At 39.4% G+C, this 17582-nt stretch overlaps 1 protein-coding gene across 6 annotated transcripts in view; it reads left to right on the top strand.

Annotated features, from left to right (window-relative positions):
- The window catches only part of CHL1 (cell adhesion molecule L1 like), a 325279-nt gene that overhangs the window by 197464 nt on the left and 110233 nt on the right, over nucleotides 1–17582 (top strand). For all 6 annotated transcript variants that reach the window (XM_089519748.1, XM_089519774.1, XM_089519736.1 and 3 more), the window contains 2 exons: nucleotides 8407–8589; nucleotides 15390–15495. In XM_089519748.1, coding sequence (XP_089375874.1) covers nucleotides 8499–8589; nucleotides 15390–15495 — 197 coding nt within the window. In that variant the 5' untranslated portion in view covers nucleotides 8407–8498. The remainder of the gene's footprint in view (nucleotides 1–8406; nucleotides 8590–15389; nucleotides 15496–17582) is intronic.

Genomic DNA, 17582 nt, shown 5'->3' on the forward strand with positions numbered 1-17582 from the left:
TAATCCTTGGGCATTCCAAGATGTGCACACCAAGCCAACTTGGTAGAGTCTCTGTTGGCCTTAGTAGTTTTTTGTAGATGGCCAAAAAGACTGGTATTGCTAGTTTGGATATCGGTAGAGTGATTCACTTCCACTTTTAGCACATACTTGAAAAGCAATACACATGATGCTGAAGTTTAGAGCAAAACTTGGAAGGGATTAGTCAATCCATTGACTTCAAAGATTCCTGTTACCACTGTTGAAAAGGGAGCAAACCCAAGGAAGAAGAGCCCTCAGAAGGTGCAAAAGGGTATTGATTGCTGGTGCAAACTCTGTGTATACTGATAGCCCAAATAGTATATCTCTTTCTTTTTAGCCATCCCACATAAGTGGCATTTATGGTTGAATGGTCTGAGGGAGTCCCATTACAAGCTGAGCTTCCCTTTTATCTTGTGTAGCACTAAAACTGAGTAGCAGTTTGAAGATCCAAATCACAGTTGATTGAAGCAAATTCTGTGTGAACAGAGACACATTTTAAAATGTCTCTAAAACTGCAGGGAAATGTCACAGCTCCACCATTTCCCTGATATGTATAGTAAGAAAAAGTGGTGTGTCCTTTGATGTAATGCTGCCATTTGAAGCTACTCTACACACTAAGATTGCTGTAGTCGAAACACATTCCCAGAACAATAGTAAATTTTCTGTTGTTTGAGTATAATTTGCCACAAAGCTTCTGAAGAATAATAAATGGTCATGTGTGAGTGAGTGAGAGGATGGTTTCAGAGCTGCCTAAAATATTGAGATTCAAATGTTAATCCCATACAGACCAAATGAGGAAGAGCTAACCTTTTATTTTTATTAAAAGCTGGTGGCAGGAATTTGGGAATAAGGTTTTCAAGAAGTCTGTTGTACTGATAAACTGAAGAATAATGATTTAATTATTGCTATAGGAAGAATCCTTTCATCATGTAGGCATAGGGCATGGGTTATTTCATTATGGGTGAATGTACCTAGAGCCAGAGGGCTAACATTAAAAGTGAGTGCTACCTCTCCTGGCAGAAGAGAGCACTATAACCAGTTCTCCCAGAAGGACCCACCACAAAGAGGCATGCTGTGCTAGAAGGACAAGATGTTTAAAAGTTTATGTATATATTCAAGCTCTCAATATCTGTTTGTGCAAACAACCAAATATACGCCTGCACCAAATATAAAGCTGCACCATTACCGAAAAGAATGGAAAGAAGGGAATTATTCAGTTGTTTAATTAAATTACAACTTTCTTCCAGTGAGCTCAATGTTGTGTAGAGGGATGGGAAAATATTTGAAATGGTCATGCAGGGGCTGTACAGATGAGGATAAAGGGGTAGCCAGAGGCCGCCCCTTTCTCCTCTGGATCGTGGCAACCACATGGTCGTGACAACGATCCACTGTAAAAAAAGAGCTGTGAAATGCAGCTCTTTCTTGCAGTGTTGCAAGGCGCGATTAAGGCCCTGGCACAGCGTAGTGATGTCACGGGTGCACCACACTGTTTGGACATGGCGCACATGCGACGTCATCGACACGTGCAGCAATGATGCCACTGTGATGTTCTAAGTTTCAGGAGCGTGCAGATGCTGTGCGCTCCCGAACCCTAGTATCACCACCATGACGCTGTTTCTTGCCAGTGTGCACTGGGCCAAAATGAGTTTCTGGGATATCAACAAATCCTGACAAGGAGAATGCTAGATGTGTGAACAACTTCACAATTCAGGACTGATTCTGTGCCCCGCCTTCAAAAAAAAAAAAAGAAAAAAAAAGAAAAAAAAGAAAAAAAGAAAATGCTGTTATTGGCACAACATGCATTTTTTGCACAAAGTCCTGAACTGCAAATAGTCTTTGGAAACTTCAGTTTATGACAACCTTCTCACAGAGAGAAAAAAGATAATATTATTTATGTCTGTAGTTGCCTACATGGATCCGCACAGTTTTTATCCTCACAACAACCCTGAGAGGTAGAAAAAGGTGAAAGAGATCATGTTTGGCCTAGGTTTACACAATTAGAGTGCTATGATTCTACTTCAACTGCCAGACCCCATTCTATGGGATCCAGGCGTCTGCAGCTTAGAGAGGTTTTTTTTTTTTAGAATTCTCAACCATTTATACAGGGATTTATAAACTCTAAAATGATCTATAAACTATAAAATATAGAGCACCTTTTAAACTATAAACCCTTGAATTCCAGCTACCACTGTTAAAATAGAATCATAGTGCTATAACTCTGTAGTGTGAAAAGGTCCTTGGATGGCCCTAGTTCCAACCCAACACTAATAATTGCACTGCATAGTAGCAACAGCACCCCCCCCCCCCGCAAATACCAGCACCAGTGACATCTGATGGCTTCCATGTGAGTAGAGCAGTGACCCTACTCCAAGACTTTAAAAATGCTATCCAAAGTTCTGGATCATGGTTTAGCCCTTTGGATCTCTTCATTCATTTTCAGACCAAAAGCTGGAGTGGATTCGCCATCCCACTGACAGGGGAAGCAAAAGCTGCCACTCACTAGGACAAGTAAGGGAAAAGAGTAGATGCACAGAATATTGAAGGGAGGGAATAACAGGAGCAGTAGCATTGATGGTTTCCTCTTCAGTAGGGCAAGGGCTGGTGGTGGAGGGAAGAGCACTGTAATTCACTGTCTGAAAACAGGCAGGGCCAAATAGGCAGCAGCTTCTGTTTTTTCATGAGCTGCCACTTTTCCTATGTTCTGAAATGTTTGCAGCTAGAATTAAGTCTTCAAACACAGTGATTAATAAAAGAAAGAAAATTAGTATTAACTGGGCTCTTCAATTATTTCTCCAGCTTGTGGTCTAGAAAATTGTTAACACAAATGTAAATATGTCTTTTACTTTTCATCATAAGCACAGGGTGATTTTTCCCTGTCTGAAAACACCTGTGTCTAACTCAAAATGCATGTCTTTGTGAAATGTAAACATAGATGCACAGCAATGCCACCTTGTGCTTAGTCAATAAGAAAATATATATGAGAGTGCATATGTTTTTTAAAAAGTGACAAAAGTGTGAATAATAAGGGGGAAATGGCAAAATATGTACATGAGAATCAAAAACAAAGTCAAACAACCCAAACAGAAACAGAGAAGAGAAGGGAAGAAAAAGCAGATGGGATTTGGAGGGCGGGGAAATAAAAGTGCTAGCAAGGAAATTTCATATTGATATTATAGGAATACCTCAGTTAAAAAAAGTAGATTTGTTCCCAAGCATTACATCTTTAACAGGAAGTGTGGAACCTGAGGCAAAAATGACATGAAAAAATAGGGGTAGGTTCCTATGCCAGAAAAAAGAAGAGCAGTTTAATATATCTTTATGGGTTTTTTGGTCTATGTGGACATGTTCTAGAAGAGGTTTTTCCTGATGTTTCACCAGCATCTGTGGCTGGCATCTTCAGAGAAATCTGGCATAGAAGAAAGTTGGGTTTATGTATACTGTGTGACTCTAGGTAAGGAGTGATTTCTTTGTTAATCTGTGAATTATTCTGTTGTTGATGGCAACGCCTCAGGTTGGGAGGATATGCAAAGAGGATTAGTGTCTGTTTAATTAGTTATCATTGGACCTCATCGCACAGGGTTTTTAGAATGGCCCTGGCGCGGAACGAAAGGGGGAGGGAAGGGAACAGAATGGGGAAAGGACACAATTTAAGACATGCCGGAATGCCACCGATGCAGCCGGAAGTCCTCGTTCTCTTCACCATCCATGATTTTTAGGAACTGTTCAGAACAGTTCCTGAAAATTGCCCTCTGTGGGATGGTTGGGTAACAGAACGCCGACTTCTGGTGGCATTGGCGGTGTTCCGGAATATGGTAAAATGTGTCCTTTCTCCATTCTGTTCCCTTGCCACCCCCTTTTGTTCTGCACCAGGGCCATTCTAAAAACCCCATGCGATGAGGTCCATTGTCTGCTTGGAAAACCCCTGACCCTGGGTGGTTTTCATTTGCATTTCCTGAGTCCTTATTTTGCTGTTTTTCAGGATCGGTAGCCAAACTTTCTTCACTTTAAGGGTTTTTTCTTTCCTGTTGTAGTCATCCAGGTGTTTGTGGATTTCAATGGCTTCCCTGTGCATTCTGACCTGATAGTTGTTGGCATGGTCCAGAATTTCAATGTTTTAAAACAGCATTTTGTGCCCAGGATGATTTTTTAAAGCGTTCTGCTACTGTTGATTTTTCTGGCTGACTCAATCTGCAGTGTCTCTCATGTTCCTTGATTCATATTTGCACACTGTGTTTGATGGTCCCTATGCACACTTGTCCACAGTTGCATGGTATGCGGTAAACTCCTGCTGCTGTGAGAGAGTCTCTCTTGTCCTTCGCTGAGTGCAGCATTTGCTGGATTTTCTTGGTCGGTTTGGAAACCATTTGGAGGTTGTGTTTCCTCAGCAGTTTCCCTATTCTGTCTGTGACTCCTTTGATGTATGGTAAAAAACTAAGATGTATGATAAAAAAAACTATGGATGCCAGCTATTAAAGCTTTTGACTTCACAGTTTAATATACTTCAGCAATTTTTCCATTCAACCTAACTATGGGGATAAGTGAAATGAAACAATCATGTCAGGTAATTATTGCAGAAGTAAACAGAACATTGAAAGCTGTTTCCAAATGCATCCACATTTTAAAATTTTGCTGTCCTCCATTTTTCTTATATTTTCCATTTTGGTGGCTACATTTACAGATCTGTGCTGTTTTAATATGCTGATCAGGTAGTTTATCTGTTTTCTCTTTTTATCCTTTTATGTTCCCATGTGCTAAGTAAGGGATGCTGGAGGCAGCTGCTATTTTGCTGGGAGTCACAGCAGCAATTGTAGATTCTGCTAGAGTAGAATCTCATTCTTCCCAGCTCCTACAAACTGACACAGAAAGTCTGTGTTTCTCCATCCTTCCTTCCCTATCCTCCCATTGTTGATGCTATTAAAACAAAACAACACAAAATCCTCTTAGCTAGGTAAAAGACAAGGAGAGAAAGCAGGGCCCGTGGGCATAAAAACACTTTGTAAAAAAAAAAAGCTTCTTTGTCAAAGGGTTTGTTAACTGAAGTTTGCTTGTAATTATTTCCCCAAGCCTGGCAAATCCAGATTCATGGCTGGATGATGGTTTAAATCCAGGGTCAGGAAGGTGCAGCTCACGGATAACACAAAGTCCCACAGTGCTTGTGTAGTTTTAAAAAGTGATACTGTAGTTTGCCATCAGAATTTAACAACATTTATAATGGGGTTGCCAGTATCATTTTTAGTATCATCGTTGTTGTTAATCTCCATCAAATCAGCTTTGATTTATGGCAGCCGTATGAATGAGAGACCTCAAAGTCACTCTGTTATTAATAGCCCTACTAAAGTCTTGCAAACTCAAGATTGTGGCTTTCTTGATTGTGTCCTTCCGCCTATAATGTGGTCTTCCTCTATTCTCATGACCTTTAACCTTGTCAAACATTATCATTTTTCCCAATGAGTCATGTCACTCTAGGCAGTTGATTCCATACAATCCACTCCATACACTTAGGCCCTCTTCAGTCAGTCAAAACTGGGCTGACCATTACCTAGAGGACATTTTATTTGGCTGCCCTGAGAATGTGGAATGACCTGTCAGAAGAGACCAATCAGCTCTAGATGTTCTCTGAGTTTAAATCTGCAGTAAAGACCCGTCTTTTCCAGCAGGCCTATCCAGATTATTTTAAAATTATGGCTTTAAATTTGTATTGGTGGATTTTAGTATGTATTAGTTTTATGTGCTTTATGTATGTTTTATATTTATATAAATACAGTTGAGTCTTCCTTATCCACAATATCAAAATACAAAATCCTCCAAAAACCAAATTATTTTTCATGGGTGGCTGAGATAGGAATGCCATCACTTTCTGATGGGTACCAACCCATCAGAAAGTGATGGCATTCCTATCTCAGCCACCCATGAAAAAAATATACAAACTTAGTTTCATGCACAAAATTATTAAAACTATTGTACAAAATTACCTGCAAGCTATGTGTATAAGGCATATAGGATACATGAATCAATTTTGTGTTTAGGCTTGGGTTCTATCTCCAGCATCTCACTATGTACACATATGCATATGCAAATACAAAATCCAAACAAATCCAAAACAAAACCCTTCTGTTCACAAGGATTTTGGATAACAGAAAATCAGCCTGTAGGTAAGAAATGATGGTGGTAGTGGTTAGGATGATGAGTATCCGCAGTCTGTGTCATAGTCAATATCACATTCATTAAATTCATTTTAAATACATTTAAGGCTGATTTATATATAAATATACATTTAATATACAATATCACATTTGAGTGGGGAATTTTATTTCTTAATTATGAGTGGGGTATAATTTTAATAAATACAATAATATTTCACAGACACTCCATTTTAATTAATCTCAGATGTTTCTGACAAGTGGCCCCTTGCTTAACAGCACTTGCCCACACCAGGTTTAAATTTTGATTTCCTTGGCCAAAATCAGGCATTCTGTATATGTGCCTATATTCCAAACTGGGATAAATCTGCTGTAGCTCAAGTCTGATTTAGTTACTGTCAGCTTTAACATTTACCATGGGGGTAGGCAGAGGTGGGGGGAATCCCTGAATATGAAATTCCATCAAAGCCCTACTCATTTATTTTTGGCATTAAGTCAAAAAACTGCTGAGATCTCCATAATTTCTACCCAGTTATAAACCAATGGCCTGTAACACCCTCCCAATAATTGCTGGTCAGCCAGCTGTTTCTTGCTGTCTCTCTGGGGTTTTCTAAGTGTCACTTTCTGGCTGGCTGCCTTATTCTTCTGTGGAATGAGTCTGAATGGTAAATGTGCTTCTCTGCAGTACAAATTACAGTCCAGAAGATTTCTTTGGGAATAGCTACTCACCTGACCTCCCATCAATATCGCAGTGGGTTGCTACTCCACTGGCTTCCACCTTGATCACGAGTAACACTTTTCTGAGCATGCTGTTGAATAAAAAAAAAAAAATGAGACATTTATTTTGTTCTTTATTTCACTTTTATTCTTCCAAGGAATTTAGGAAGATTATATCCTCTTTCCAGCTCCCCTTCTGTCCTTAAAATAATGCTGTAAAGTAGTCTGTGCTATAGCAATTGATACAAAGCCACTCACTGAGCAGACCAAATTAACATTTTGAGAAACTGCTACCACACAACAGTCTTTCCTTCAGGCTTCTAGTATATGCTAATTGACTTATGAGAAATCCAGATCAAGCCAACATGGTATAGTGGTTTGGGTGTTGGACTAGGACTCTGGAGACCAGGAGGGGTCAAATCCCTGGTTGATCATGGAAACCCACTGGGTGGCCTTGGTAAAGTCACACTCTCCCAGCCTCAGTGGAAGGGAATGCAAACCTCCATATCCCAAACAAATCTTACCAAGAAAACCCTGTGATAGGTTCACCTTAGGGTTGCCATAAGTCAGAAACAACTTGAAGGCACACAACAAGAACAAAAATAACAATTTGGATAGTTTCCATGCCACCAAAAGCATCTGGGGAAGTAGACTAAAGTCTATGAAAGCTCATGCTGCCAACTTCTTTCTTCCAGTTAGTCTCAAACGTACCATAAAATCTCTCTACATACTGATTCTGCAGACTAACATGGCTATATCTTTGAATTCTACCAATTTGGACCAAGTTCAGTGCAGGACTGTACTGAAATGTTTTGGCTATCTAATCAAACTACTGATAACAAGATAGAATATCTTGGGTGAACCTGGAATTTATTTTAAAACATTTTTTTACCAAGAATGGGTGAGTGCTGATTGGAATCCTAACATTTTCCCATCAGGTGGACAATCATGGCATCCTTCAGATATAGTGGAAGTGTAGCTCCCAACATTCCTCACCATTGACAATGTGGGCTTGGGTCACCCATCTGGAATAATTACATTTTGGCCTTTTTTGCACATTCACTGCAGATTTAAATTAGTTTCATTATAGTAGTGTTGGTGTGAGGAGAGATGAGAAAGAACTGAAAATGTGAGTTCAGCTTTTTCTTAAAGAAACAAATGGGGGTAAACTTTCAGGCAAACAAATGAAAGATGATGTAAACAAGAATGATGAAGAAGGTTATTCATATCCATATGTACTTTTAAAATAAATGAATGTAAACCATTATAAATTTGGCAATTTTTAGCCATGGTTACTCTTATTTGCAAAGGAAAAAGTAATTAGATTTCTGTAGTGTAATTGATTTTGTTTCCTCTGTATCTCTTTTTGTGTGTGGATTCAGGGGAGGGGGAGAATATGTTATAATGTGTATGTTACTGTGATTTATGTTTCCGTTTATATGTCCTGACTATTTCTTGATTTTCCTAACATAATTAGAGCTGAGCTGATGCCTTGAGTTTATTTATACGTCTCTCTCTGCTCCGTTTCCAGGCTTTGCTCTTGAGGACGTCTTTTAAACTGAAGAACAGAAAAACCACAAGGCACATTTCAGTCTCTTTGGACTCCCTGTTTACAAAAGAAAGATGGAGATGTCATTAAACACAAAAGGGATCACTGTATGCATGCTTCTCTTTGTATTAAGTTTGGCCAGATCCATTGAAATCCCACTTTCTGGTAAGTTGTAGCTATTTACTGAATGTTCTCATACCATCAAATAGATTACATCCTGCTGATGTGCTGTTTTCATTTTGAGCTTTCTGATGCTCTAGTGGAGCCTATGGGGAATTCATATGTGAAATAAATGTATATCTGCTTTCCTCTCTTGATTGGTCTGCAGCACAGTAAACAAGTAGCTGAGGGTGTGTGGGTTTTTTTGTGTTCTGTTTATTTAGATTTGATAGTGTAATGTAGAAAGCCCCAGAGGTAAAAGGGTAAATTATACAATCCAGTAATTTTTTTAATATTAATCCAGAAATCACTTCATTCACACAAACACACACACCCTATCTATTGCAATTTTAAGCCCAAATCTATTTATTTAATATATCTCTTGGTCTGTTACCATAGAAATGAGAAGTCTGTTTCTTTGTTCATGTTTAGCTGTGGCATGGTTGTTGTATAGTACACACAGATCCACTATTCCTCATTGGAAGTAGAGGATCTGAAGTTTTCTTTTACCAGATAAGCCCTCAAAACAGGAATTGAAAGTACTGAGCATGCTCACAAGAATTACACCTAACCTAATGTATAGCTGAAATTTGGTAACTCGAGGCTCCCTTCCTTTGCAAATATATGATTTTCTTAAGTGTTTGTAAAGAAGTTTAACTGAATGGAGAACATTTCAGATTTTTATGGAGAATCAAGCTAGATATGGGACTGCATTGGCCTGGCATGGCAGGTGTATTTCAAGGTTTCCACATTCAATGCTCTTCTCAGGTTAGTAATTTACTTTCTCCCTGTCAATGAAGACAGTAAGAAAGGGCTTGTTTTTGGTAAAGCTCAGCTTCTAGCTCTCTAGTTTGAACTTTTGAAGTGAATGTTCTCGATTTGGGAGAGTGACAATATGACTGAATCTCTGCTCAGCCATCCACCTGTCCACATATCCAAACCCTATATATACTGTAAAGCTGAATGCTCACCACCATATCAAGCATATTTATCTGATCTTATAAAGAATAAAAATGTGTATTTCATTCTCATGTGCAAGAATGAAAAAAATCATTTCCCCCCTCCTCATCTCCCAGATGTCTTCTGCTGGAATCAGTGAGAGTTCTCACATTCACAAAAATGATTTTGCACTAATGGTGCAAAACTATGATAGTTCCTGTCTTTCTCTGTGACTTTCTGATTCAGGTTGTTTGCATCTTTTAGATAATCAAGCCAATTGTCCCATGGTTGTTGTGTGCTTTTGTGATTACTGTGAACTTCTATTATTGTTGTAAGCTTTGTTTCAAAAAGAGAAAAAAAGTTTGGTACAAAGACATTTTTCAGTAAATTTCAACTGAGAATCAGAAAATGTTTCTGATCAAATCAAAAAGAAATAATTTTGTGATAATTCTTCATACCCCTAGCTTCTACCAACATCAAACCTGTCTATTGTGATCTAAGACTGAAGCAGACCAACAGCTTGGAGTGGCTCTGAAAGCAGGCTACTACTGTGGTCCCAAATAGGCCACCAGAAAGGAGCGGCTTTTTGCTACTCTTTTTTTCTAAAGGCCTTGGAGCAGTTTCTAGCCACATCAGGGACATGTGTTGTGTGCACACCACACCCCTGAAGGGCCAGAAGCCACATCTTTTTGCCCGTCTGTTTCAGGCCCTAGTTACCACAGCTGGTCAAGACATTTGCTCTCCATTCCAAACAGAGAACCTGATGGAAGTGATATTTCATAGGATAGTTTCCTCCACCAGAATTGACATGATAGAATTTATGTCAGTTTTAGGGGAGGCTTCAAACATTTTACATGTAGGATTCCACTGATATTTTAAGGTAACAGAGTTGAACACCTACAGAACATAGGTTGAACAGTCCAGGGACTAAGACCATTGCCTCCAAATATCTGCCACCTTTCGAGGGTTGTCTCACCATCTTATGTTTGGCCAACTTCACTGAATAACTTGATTAGAACCTGAACAACCAGCCATGATAAGTAGAAATCGGAAATCAAGAAAGAGCACACACAAAACACAAACTCACCTCTGATCTGCATTGTAACCATCTGATTCTTATAGTGCTCTATAATATTCCAAATTCAGGAGGGACACGTATATTTTCAGTTATAATTTCAGTATGCCTACTAAGCATTAGGCCATTAATATCTGGTACTAAATACCATCTAATAGTCTCATCCAGAGGTAGAGTGGAGAGTGTGTGCCATATATGCCATGGTAAGGAATTGCTGTTGTAGTCAACATTAATTCACAATATCATGATTAGTTTAAAAAGTGTATACTGTTTGAATATTTGACACTGAAGATACATTCATGTAACCTTAAAAAAACTGTTCTATCAGGAAATTTGAACTTAACCCTGAAAATGTAACTCATCTACTTGGCTTCCAGCTGCAAGAATCATATTAAAATTCTCTGATGAGCCACAGAACCATATTCTGGTTTAAGTAGTCACAAGAATAATTTCTTTCTCCAAATTATTTGACCTTCCTTTGACCTTACATTTCCATTTGATTCTTAATTTCTGTTAATAAAGCCCTTTTTATGGCTTTAATAAACATGAATTATATTTGGCTATAAACAAGCTGGGTAAAGTCTGATGCCATTGGAGGTGTTGAAGATGATACACCATATGGTGCAGTAAGATACCACATTCTGTATGAGCACAGAGTTTTCTGGTTCACTGGGCTTAAAGAGTTTCTAGCCAGTACCCCTAATATTCATTCCTGTAATTTATAACAAAATGGTAATTCTATTATGGTTAATTACTCTTCAGGGTACAATTTCCATTTTTATAGTTTGGTTATGTGGAAATTCACAACACTTTAATTTCTTAAGGATAATAAAAATACTAAAAAAATGTAAATAGATTATTTGCATACCATCCAGGCCCATTCATTCTAACATCAGGACTGTGTCTTTGAACGAGGATGCTACTATTTGGTAACTGATGGATTTATGTTGGTATGCTGAGACCTAGGTTAGCCAACATCTTTTATTTAACTGTAAACAAAATACAGGTGCAGTACAAGTTGAGTTTTCTACCATTCCAAAATCTAATATACTCCAAATTCCAAAATATTTTAATCGGTGGCTAAGATAGTGACACCTTTGCTTTCTGATGGTTCAGTGTACAGAAACATTGTTTTGGGCACAGAATTATTAAAAATATTATGTATAAAATTATCTTTAGGTTATGTACATAAGGTGTACATGAAACATAAATGGACTTGGTTACTAGCTCCAATATATAGAATCATAGAGTTGGAAGAGACCACAAGGGCCATCCAGTCCAACCCCCTGCCACTCTTAATCAACAGTGACAGCCACTGCTTAAAGTCCTCCAAGGAAGGAAACTCCACTACACTCCGAGGGAGTTTGTTCCACTGTCAAACAGCCCTTACTGTCAGGAAGTTCCTCCTAATGTTCAGGTGGAATCTCTTTTCCTGCAGCTTGCATCCATTGCTCCGGGTCCTAGTCTCTGGAGCAGCAGAAAACAAGCTTGCTCTCTCCTCAATATGACATCCCTTCAAATATTTAAACAGGGCTGTCATATCACCTCTTAACCTTCTTTTCTCCAGGCTAAACATTCCCAGCTCCTTAAGTCGTTCCTCATAGGACATGATTTCCAGACCCTTCACCATTTTAATCGCCTTCCTTTTGACACACTACAGTTTCTCAATGTCCTTTTTGAATTGTGGTGCCCAGAACTGGACACAGTATTCGAGGTGTGGCCTGACCAAAGCAGAATATAGTGGCACTATTACTTCCCTTGATCTTGACATTATACTTTTATTGATGCAGCCTAAAATTGCATTGGCATTTTTAGCTGCTGCATCACACTGTTGACTCATGTTCAGTTTGTGGTCTACTTGGACTCCTAGATCCCTTTCACACGTAGTCTCGTTCAGCCAGATGTCTCCCATCCTATATCTGTGCATTTCATTCTCCATGTTGAATTTCATTTTGTTAGCTTTGGCCCAGCTTTCTAGTCTATTCAAGTCGTTTTGAATTTTGATCCTGTCCTCTGGGGTATTAGCTATTCCTCCTAATTTGGTGTCATCTGCAAATTTGATGAGTATGCCCCCAATTCTCTCATCCAAGTCATTGATAAAGATGTTGAATAACACTGGGCCCAGGACAGAGCCCTGTGGGACCCCACTTGTCACTTCTCTCCAGTCTGAAAAAGAGCCATTGTTGAGCACCCTTTGGCCTCGGCCAGTCAACCAATTACAAATCCATGTAACAGTTACCTTGTCTAACCCACATTTTACAAGCTTGTTTGCAAGAATATCATGGGGAACTTTGTCAGAGGCCTCAGTGAAATCAAGATATCCCGTTATGTATATGCCATTATGTATTTGGATTCCAAAATCCAAAATCAGAAGGAGACTCACCCTGTATTAATTTCTGAAAATCTTCTGGGCACTTAAATCACAGTGATCAAATTATGCTGAGTTATTTGGAGATATCTTGGAAACCCAAAGAAAGAGATCTTGCATCACTCACAGCCTGGCTTGTCATGGGAGGAGGAGTTCCATGAAGTCCACAAAGAGGCAGACTGGCTATTTATCCTTCTGGTCTGTGGTTTCTCTGTGTAGTGGGAGTTGCACAGCTTATTTCACAATATATTATATCATATTATATTTTACCTGCTTTAAAGGTATCTATGATTGCCACCTTCATTATTTTCAGACTATTTTCTGTCTGTGGGCCTACTCATGGGGATGTTTTTTAAAAAATGATAAAAGCTCACCTGATGTAGGGTTGCCATGTCCCGCCATTAGGCGGGAGATGCACGGTTTTGGCAGTACCGGGATGGTCCCATCCCAGTTCCTGCTAAATCCCGCCTCCGGAGCCGGCTCCGGGGCATGGCCCGCTGATGTGGCCATTGCCCTGGCTACTAATGTGGCCGGCTGGCTGGCCGGCCAGCCAGCCAGGCAGCCACCCACCTCCTCCTTTCCATCCTGGTTGGGCCGCAGCAGCAGCCGCACCACCCAAGGCAGTTGTGCGGGCCATGGCTGGCTGCGACTTGCACACGCTGCGCTTCTGCGCGCATGTGCACTGCACTAATTAACAGCAGCTCCAGCCGGCCAGCCAGCCACCCAACTCCTCCTCCTCCGCCACCTCCTCGATGGGCCACAATTGTGCGGGCTGTGGCTGGCTGCGGCTGGCGCGTGGACCTAATTACCAGCAGCTTCTCCCCTTCAGGCTGCCTGGTCAATAGGAGAACAGTGGGGGTGGGGCCCTGTCTCCTATTGGACAGCCTCAGGGAGCTTCAGAGGAGGAGGAAGCTTCAGAAGAGGAGGAGGCAGAGGACGAGGAGGAGGAGGAGGAGAAGGAGAAGAAGGAAGAGGAACTGAGAACCTCTGGATCTCGGCCAGGGGGAGGGGAAAGGGCCATTTCCTGGCACAATTTGGTGCCAAGGATGAAGAGGAGGAGGAGGAGGAGGAGGGTGGCCATTTGCACAATTTGTATTTTCCCCATGTGTGTTTCTTGTGTATTTTTGTGCTTTTAATGCTAACAAGTCTGCCTTGTTTTAACAATGATAATGATGATGGTGGTGGTGATATTAATAACAGTTTCTGAGGCAGGCACTCAGTGTTTCTGAAGCCGAGACAGTGTGACTTTCCACAGTGCATTTCTGTGTATTTTTGGTACTTTTAATGCTAACAAGTCTGCCTTGTTTTGACAATGATGATGATGATGATGATGATGATGATGATGATGATATTGATACTCTCTGAGGCATGACCAATGTAAGTTGCTCTGATTTTTACAAACTCATGCACAGTGAAGAAAAACTAAAGTGCCTTGACCAAGTACACACTTGTAAGAAGTACAGTTGAAACTGAGGGCCAATCCACTTCTTGTTAAACCACCTTGACGTGTTAAATATGCATAGCCATGTTAATCCATGTTAAGTCAGAAACCCAAAGGGTTTGGTTATGCAATAAGCCGTACATTTCTGCCATCTGTCTAGGAATAATGCCAAAATGTCCTCCATTTTGAGCATGCCTAAGAAACATGTGTTTGTATTAATGCTATTTTAAATTATTAACTTTTTCTAGTTGTTTGCGTGCCCTTCATTTTAAAAATATGTCCTACATTTGGGGGGTAAATTTTGTCCTACATTTTTTAAACATTTGTTCTGGTTTGGAGGTTGACAGTTATGGCAACCCTAACCTGATCTGTCCTGTACCTCTCAGAGTAATGTGTGGAATGGAACTTTGCAGTTTCCTGGCTTTTGTACTTTTTGAATATTCTGACCTAATTCTTTACCTAGTTGCTAACCATATTCTATGTAGGTTTGAAATTTATTAAACACTACCATCAAAAGACAGAAATGCGGAACTAAATTGAGATGTTAAAATTATATTTTTAAGTAGCTCCATTCCCCACCACCATAATTAACATCAATTGATATAATTATAAGGGAAGAACAGAATGTTCATGTCATTTTGGCACACATGTATGTTCATATGCATATACTTCATCTGTTGCAGTAATAATAACACAGATTTGAAACTGTACTTCATGGTCATAGTCCTATAAAATTATTTTGGAATGGAGTATGATTTTTAGAATGAGGAGAGGAGAAATGGCCAGCTAGACATCTATGCAAAACATGGAACATATGGATAAGAAAGAGGTTGAGAAAAACAAATAAAGCAAACAGCTTCATTTATATACCGCTTCATACTGAACTAACAGTGTCTAAGCGGTTTACAACTGTAAGCTAAGACAAAATGAAATGTTGCCATCATTCTTTGCTTATTTGATCATTTTATGTCTTTCTATTTCAGTACAGCAGCTCCCAACAATCACAGCTCAATCGACTGATCAAGTGGCATTCCCTTTTGATGAAGAGTTTACAATCAAATGTGAAGCTAAAGGGAACCCACATCCAACGTATGTGTTTTGCAATAACTTGAGGGCTGATTAGATATTTATCACTTTTTTATTTTGTATTTATAACTTCTCACTCAACACTACTTTCTTTCAGCAAATCTGCATAATCTGCATCCTGTTCCTTATACAAGGTGTCCAATAATGCACTGGGTGCTTATATGATCTGTATCTCTACATGCCATCCAGTCACTCTCAGAGTAATGTGTGGAATGGAACTTTGCAGTTTCCTGCCTTTTGTACTTTTTGAATATTCTGACGTAATTCTTTACTCAAAGAATTACAGCATAACTCCCTATTGTGTGCTTAACAGCAGCTAGAAAAACTTCTCAATCAAAATTCATAGTAATACAATTTCCTAATAAATTCCAGTGGTTCTCCAGTTCTAGTAATCATAATCTATGTTGTAGGAACCCCATGGGAATGTGTATATGTGTGTGAGAGAGATCCATACCCTCCAACTGATTTGGCACAGAGAGTCCTGATTAATGTTTTGCTGTCTCACTTTTTAAGCTGTTTTCAAAATTTTCCAGTTTCTCTCCTCCTGCCTTTTTCCCTCTTTGTACTCACTTTACTTCATTTATTGCAAATTTGGTTCAAAGTGCAAAAGTAATTTGTTCTCATGAACTCAGTGAGGAGAGAGGAGATGAGGGGTGAAATCTTTCCCTTTCTTGTAGGCAAGCAAAAGCAAACTGCTGCAGCATCTCCTATTTTGTGTGTTGTTCCTCATTAATAACATTTGTCACCTTGACCACACTGATATTTCTTGGCCACATATGTCCCAATTTTCATCTGTGAAATGTTGGGGGGTGGGTATGGTTGTGGAGATGCAGTGACCAGGGTTAGAGAGGATTCCTCTCCTGTTTTCCCTAAAGTAGTTCAAGGCGTTTCTTTCCTCAGAAACCACATACAGTATCTATCCCTGGATCCTACTACACTGAACCTTATGCTTTACCCCTCTTTATTAATAAATGTTTGTTTCTGTTGTTGTTACCAAATAATCACTTCAGGCCACTCTGCTGTGAACAAGAAGAAAAATAGTCTTTATTTACACAAAGAGTTTATGATATTATTTCCTCCTGGTACCTGGTTCCTCCTGGTACCGGCATGTATTTTATTATTTCTATTGAATTGTTTTTAACCAATTTTGTATAGTTCTATCACTGTATTGCTGTATATTTGCTGTACACCGCCCTGATTCTAAGAAGGGCGGTATATAAATAAAATTTTTATTTATTTATTATTATTAAAGCTTGTGGCTACAAAATGTTATTTTACTTCACTGCTTACAAAATTATCCCTGTTTCATTTCCTTCAGTATCTTCAGTTACACTTCAGTGGTGTTCTATTTGTTTACACACTCTTTCCCCTACAAGTACAAATCTTAAGAAAGTTAGACCTTATACACAATTCACAATTCAACAGAACTATTGTGGATCCGAGCCTAAACTTCACTAGTTTTCCACTTCTCACAGAACTGATTACTTCAATGTGGTTTCCTAGGTCTTTAAATTTATCCTTCTCTATCTGGAAACCTAAATCCAAACTGTTCCATGATCATTTTCTGTAAACCCCAGCCTTCTTGGCTGTTAATCCCTCAGGATCATGACACACTCTCCCACTGTCAATTGCCACTCTCCCTTTTTATATCTACTTTTTGCCAGCCAGATCCCAATCAACTGCTCCGAACATCCAATTCGGCCTGGGTCTCTCTGCAATGGTATATACCTACACATATGGCTCACATTTCTTAGCTTTCCTGATTTATACAGTATCATTCTTTCCTAGGACACCTCTGCCATAGTTTTTTTTTGCTTTGGCCTTTTTAAAACCCAGTTATATGAGTAATATTGTTGGTATCATCCCTTTAGTTTTAATTCCTTCGTGAAATGCTGTTCTTTCCAAGTGGAATCATGCTGCTTCCACCTGAAAGCCAAGATGTAGAGGCTTCCATTATGCAAGAAAATACAGGGTTTAATAACTTGGACCATAATAAAAGAACCTAGGACTTCCAGATTCTCCCTTCACACCCTCTAGTATAACCCTCAGTAAGTGAAGCAAACCATATTTGACATGAGGCTCAGTTTTCT

The sequence above is a fragment of the Sceloporus occidentalis genome, unplaced genomic scaffold (assembly GCF_023333645.1).
Source record: "Sceloporus occidentalis isolate IW3139 unplaced genomic scaffold, rSceOcc1.0.p SCAF_1, whole genome shotgun sequence".
Lineage (NCBI taxonomy): Eukaryota > Metazoa > Chordata > Lepidosauria > Squamata > Phrynosomatidae > Sceloporus > Sceloporus occidentalis.